The sequence below is a fragment of the Galeopterus variegatus genome, unplaced genomic scaffold, assembly GCF_000696425.1.
Source record: "Galeopterus variegatus unplaced genomic scaffold, G_variegatus-3.0.2 Scaffold4122, whole genome shotgun sequence".
NCBI lineage: Eukaryota > Metazoa > Chordata > Mammalia > Dermoptera > Cynocephalidae > Galeopterus > Galeopterus variegatus.
The window spans coordinates 46,055-52,352 of record NW_007730233.1 but is presented as its reverse complement, the minus strand read 5'-3'; the positions used below and the strand labels follow the sequence as shown (position 1 = coordinate 52,352).

Genomic DNA, 6,298 nt, shown 5'->3' with positions numbered 1-6,298 from the left:
TGATGGGCAAAATGTACCAATATGCATATATTTGGGTTGGAGGTGATCTTGGTGAACGTCAGAAGAAAGGTGTAAATGATTGTTACAGAAACATAGAGGAGGAAGCCACAGCGTTATCTGTTTTCAGCTGGTGTGGGGTGTGCCAGGCAGCCTCACAGAGGCCACCTAACCTGACTCTCCCTCAGCCCCCCATGCTGTACTTCATCTCCCCCAGGAGCAGTTTGGAAGGAAGGCAGTGCCCACTGGGGGTTTTCCTATGGTTAGTTAGATAATTTACAAGTATGAGTATGTGTGGATTAAAGTGTCTGGGAAAAGTAAGCCCTGGGACTCTGCAGTGCATTACACACTCCTGCCTTGGTAGATTCACACACACGTGCCTACTTGTATGCACATGCATCTATTTACGTGATAGGAGTTGCAGCAGTTAGACAGGCAGCCCGACTCCAAGTCTCTGAAATAGCCACTTTCCCCAGGGCTTTGGCTTCCTCGTCCCACTGCCAGGAGCCCAAGCTGGAAGGAGGTGGCCCACAAGTGCTCAATGTATGCCTCCTCCCTACACATGACTGCTTTTTCCTTCATCTGTGGTCACTGCTCTCTGCCTGCCCCCTGACCCCAGTAAAATTTGGCTTCCTCGTCCCACTGCCAGGAGCCCAAGCTGGAAGGAGGTGGCCCACAAGTGCTCAGTGTATGCCTCCTCCCTACACATGACTGCTTTTTCCTTCATCTGTGGTCACTGCTCTCTGCCTGCCCCCTGACCCCAGTAAAGATCAGGAGGAGTCATAAAACTAGAAAAACCACATAATTTAGTGGCAAGAGCCTGGAGCTAGGTTCTTGGCCAAGCTTTCTACCTTCAACTCTGTGTGATCTTCAGGCAGTAATTTAGCCATGCTGCCTCAGTTTCCTTTTCTGAAAAATGGGAGAATTATTCAGTGTTAGAGGGTTATAAAGAGCAAAAGTGATAAGTGAGATGCTGCTTTGAAAACTGAGAAGGAAATTTAACAAATGGGATTATTGTGATAACAAACAAACAGTAAAAAGGCAACTCTCAATGAAGGCAGGAGTTAGAGGGGCTGTGAACTTCCTCCTAACAGAATTGTGTCCACCTGGAGCACGTGCTCTGAGCAGCCACACTGTGTACTGCCACCCCCACCCAGAGGGCAGGCTAACCCTGGAGCGTGCTTGTGGAGGCACCAGTGGAGTGCATGCATGTTCCCTGTGTCTTCTCTAACCCCTCTTCCAATCCTGATTAACACAGAGAAATGGTAAATGGGACATGTGTCCCAGCTCTGTCTCTGACTTGCTTGGACAAGTCACTTCAGATCTCTGGCCTCTTTCTTCATCTGTTGCATGAACAGATCAGACTCCATCTCTGGGGATTTGCTAGCTCTAAAATTCTGTTTGAGCTTTCCTCAAGACTCCTGATCCTGCCTTGCTTCTCAGCAAATGAAAACAAAACTTGACTCATGTACATGGCACACAGAGACATACATATCCACAAGAACAGGGGAGCAGAGGACGGACTGGGGTGGAGGGCACAGGGATGGGGAAGTCAGAGAGTTTTGTTTGGTGGCCCTGAGGGGGAGATCATCGATTCATTTACGCAACAAAAAATGTGCTAGGTTCTGTGCCAGGAACCCCATAGTTAGGTTTCCACCGTAAGACTGAACTAGACTTGTTCAGTTTTATAATTAATTGCCCAGTAAAATAAAACATTCTAGAGCCTGGAAATACCTTTTGTATTGTTATAATTTCAGATTTGTACTATGAGTTCTTTTTGCTACTTAATCACTGAGAGCTTAAAAGACTTCACCTTTTTGTTTCTCCCTTGGTTGAGTATTTAACAATCTGTCAGAAAACATTTTTTACGTATAGGGAATTTCTAATTATTTTTAGTGTAAAGTATTCTTTTTTTAAAGTGCATTATGAATAATTGTTCCTCTGAATGAAGGTTTCTCCCTCTTGGCACTATTGATGTTTTGGGCAGGATAATTCTTGGTTGTGGGAGACTGTCCTATGCAGGATCTTTAGCAGTGTCCCTGCCCTCTGTGCACTAGATCCCGGTAGCACCCCTTCCCTCCCAATTGTGATCTAAACTCCTCTGATGGGCTGCCACTTAAGAAACTACTTGTGCGCCAAGCACAAACATCTCTGTGTTGGTCTGCTCCATGTACCTTCTTTAGGGGACCCGATGATACTCTATACTCAGGTGTCTTGGGGTCTGCCTTACTGCCAAGAACGTGAACTAGGGCTTTTTCTGCTGTCCCCTGTGGTCCTATGACGTCACTGCAAGTAATGACTCTGCCTGATACTCTTGAAACCCATCCACGCGCTGGCCACCCTTTTTGCTGGATCCTGGAGTTTGCAAACAGAGGAGGCCAGTTCTCTACAAACCTTCCTGGATTAGGCCATAAGCTGGTTCTTCACACAGGGTGTGGTCTGACTAGGCTGACAGATAAAATACAGGATATTCAGTTTGATTTGAATTTCAGATAAACAATGAATAAGTTGTTATAAGTATGTCCCAAATATCGTATGGGAAATACTTATACTAAAATAAATAAATAAATAAAATGGTTGTATGTCTAAAATTCGATTTAATTAAGCATCCTGTATTTTTATCTAGTACATATGGCACCCCTAGGTCTGACAGTAGCTCCTCGTCCTCCCTAGGCCCACTAAGGCAACCACAGAGGCAAGAAAAGGAACAGAAAGGGAATGGAGGTTTGTGGGTGACACTTAGAGACTTCAGAAATGCATACAGACCAAAAGGGAAGTCTCGGCCTGCTGCTGACAACACCCCCACTCATATCTTAGGGAGCAGGAAGCAGAGCTCTGGACCTGGGTGAGGCACCCCCTGGGATCCATTTCTAGCTCTGCAGTTAACCTTTCACACATTTGGTCAACAAAACCAGGAGCTAATTGGAGGAGGGCAGGGGACAGGGAAGAGATACAAAGATGAGTAAGTGGCTGATCTCTGCCCTTGGACCCCTAGTGTACAAGGAAGAGACAACCACTCATTATAACACACACCAAAAGATGCTGAAATAAAAGTAAGGCCCAAGGAGAGAGTGAAAAACCTCCTGGGGGAGGGTGTGTATGTGTGTGTGTGATGCTGGGGAAAGCGTTAATTTTTTTCCCCCATCTTAGTGCTGGCTCTAGAATATCCATGGAAGAGGGGTTTAGATGAATTGTTGGATGGTGGTGGTAAAAGGAGTGTAGAAAACTTGTTTTGCAGCTGTGTTTGCATACTAAGCATACTATTTTCCACTGGGATGATATGTTTGCTTAGGGTTGGCTTAGAGGGTAGTGGATGGCGATACTAGGAGGGGCAAGAAAGCCAAACCACGTTTTGCCATTGCTACTGGATAATTTATTCTGCACATAGTGTTAGTGAGCATCTGCTCCATGCTAGGCATATTCCCAGGCACAGGGAGGACAGAATAGACAACCAACAATTGATGGGTGGGGTTGCTGGGTTCTCGGAGGAATGAGCCCTCCTAGACTGCAGGCATCAGGAAAATGGTGTGCTCTGCAGTGCTGAGGCACATGGTGAGACCTAAATGTCGGGTATGAAGAATGAGCGGAAAGGACAGAGGGTGGAAAAGTGGTTGCACAAGGAACGTAAAGGGCCTCCTTGATCCCTATCATCATGCATTTCAGGACCAATCAACTTTTGCAAGCTGTACTTGCATTTGCCATTTAGAAAGATTATCTTGGCAGTACTGAGAAGGATGGACTGGGGGTAGATAAGGTGCATGGAAACTAATTAGGAGAATAGTTTGCTAACCTTAGGCTGGAGATGAGGACATGAATGAATGAGGGTTAGTAGGAACTGATGGAGAGAGAACTTTCAATGTTGACTGACAGGACCTGGTGGCTGCCACATGCCAAGTGGGGAGACCAGGGGTTTTGGGTAGAAGAGCTGTGTGAGCTCATTTCTCCTTTCCTGATCGCCCTCCCACCCCCAGCTCTTGGAGCAGATTTCTTACCACTGCTAGCACTTGAGGACGTGAGCTCCTGCCTATGTCTTTTTGTATGTCACATAAGTGGCCATCTATGGATAAATGGGGTTATTTTATTCCCTCCCATAGAAAGACCAAATGACTCCAAGCAGAAAGAAAATTGAATAAAAGGGACTCATGTGTCTTAGCTGGGGTAAGTTCTGATTTTAAAATAGAATTTTAGTTATTTTCAGAAATAAGACTTGAGAGATGATCTGGGGAGTCAGAGAAGATGATTTTGCCTAAAACAAGCAAGAAGCCATGATAAGTCAAGGAGAGACTATAATCTGACTTAGGGACCAGAAAAAAAATCCATGAAATCAAAATTGGGTAAACCAGAGAAGGGTCAGAGGGCAGAATGAGAACATTCAGATCCACATGAAATTCAATGAATCCTCCAAACTGGACTCTCTAGTTTCTCTGCATCTGTCATTGTTGGTCATATTTTACATCTTCATATGTACTAATAGAGAAAATAAGGTAGTGTCTAAGGTCCTATAGATAGCTGGTCTGCGAATGATGGAGACCATTGCTTTCCAAACTGTAATGTGCACTGTTAGAAAATGGACATTCCTGAGCTTGCCGCTGATGTATTATTACCACAGGTGTTTCACATGCAGGGGCCGCGCTCAAACAACTAGTGGGGCAGCAATTCTTCTCAAACTTCAATGTGCATGGGAGTCGGCTGGGGATCTTCTTAGACTGCAGATTCTGAGTTACTAGGGCAAAGGGTGGGCCCGACAGCTACCTGTCTCATAAGCACTCATGTGATGCCGATTGATGATGCAGAGGTCCACTTTAAGAAGGAAGGCTTCAGAGATTAAGATGGAATGAGAGAGAGAGAGAGAGAGAGAGAGAGAGAGCATGAATGATTGAATAAATGAGCACCCAGGAGAAAGGGAAGCCTAGAGCCAGGCTTTTTTTCTTAGGGGCCACTGTTACTTTGGAAGAAGGAAGGCTTCAGAGATTAAGATGGAATGAGAGAGAGAGAGAGAGAGAGAGAGAGAGAACATGAATGATTGAATAAATGAGCACCCAGGAGAAAGGGAAGCCTAGAGCCAGGCTTTTTTTCTTAGGGGCCACTGTTACTTTGCGATTGAATCTTGAAGATGCTATTGTAGGGAGAAAAGCAGCAGGATCAAAGGGTTTTGTTGAGAAGGTCAGGTATGCAGAGCTTCAGGCAACAGGAGAAAACCCTCTGCATATCGCCTTCCTCCGCAAACATGAGAGAGGAACTCCTTGTACCCCTAGTGCCTGCAAAACAAAGCTTATCCTAGAGGGCAATCTCTGGGCACCTGGTGAGGCTAAAACAGTTCCGCTTCCAAGGTAAACTGGTCAGGAGGTGAATGCGTGCTTGAGTAAAATCCCTCCCTCCTTACCTTGAAATGCACAGATAAGACATTCACACTCTGCACATTCTAGCCCCAGCACCTGGGGGGAAGGGAAGGAGTCACTGACAGTCTCCCACACAAGCCAAATGGCAAAAAGTTGCTTTGTGGTAACTGACCGTCAGGAGAAAAGACAACAGTTGACCTTGCACTCTAGTGCCCGATCTGCCTGGATCGAGGACCTGGGCCTTTACTGCTGCCGAGGCACATGTCCACATGGGAGGGAGCAAGGCCCTTGCCCCTCGTTCCTCATGTGGGCATGGTCACTGTATCCACCTTTCTCATGTCATTTCCCTGTAGGATCTGGGAGTCTCCTCTCCTTCTGGCTGCCAAAGAGAATGATGTCCATGCTCTGAACAAGCTGCTCAAGTATGAGGCCTGTGAGGTGCATCAGAGAGGTGAGGAGCAGGGCCCCACACATGAGGCTTCCCGGGAGAGCCCAGGGCCTTGTGCTGTGGGCCCCTGAGTATTGTCCTGATTCCCCTGCCCCACAGAGGCCATATGACTGTTCTCTCCATGAATGCCAGGAGCACTGGGGGAGACGGCACTGCACGTGGCAGCCCTATATGACAACCTGGAGGCCGCCCTGGTGCTGATGGAGGTAGCCCCGGAGCTGGTCTTTGAGCCCATGACATCTGAGCTTTATGATGGTGAGAGGCCCAGGGGCCAGGGTGGAGAGTAGGGGTGTCCTGTGGGATACTTCAAGTCAGTATCTGTGGTGGATAATTTGGGGAGACCAAAGAGGAATTCTGAGCCTCCCTACTCTTTATTCTCTTCTCTGTCTCCCCTCTTCCTTGTCAACCCCAATTGCACATCATTTGAACAACCTGACCCTGAAATGCCAGGGTCCTAGAAAAAGGGAAGAGAACCCCTGGGAACCCTGAACACCCCAGGACTCCCTGCCCTCTG

General features: G+C 46.9%; 1 protein-coding gene across 1 annotated transcript in view; it reads left to right on the top strand.

Annotated features, from left to right (window-relative positions):
- The window catches only part of TRPV6 (transient receptor potential cation channel, subfamily V, member 6), a 17,377-nt gene that overhangs the window by 3,133 nt on the left and 7,946 nt on the right, over window positions 1-6,298 (top strand). Inside the window, exons 2-3 of the mRNA XM_008586794.1 lie at window positions 5,690-5,787; window positions 5,917-6,039. Coding sequence (XP_008585016.1) covers window positions 5,690-5,787; window positions 5,917-6,039 — 221 coding nt within the window. The remainder of the gene's footprint in view (window positions 1-5,689; window positions 5,788-5,916; window positions 6,040-6,298) is intronic.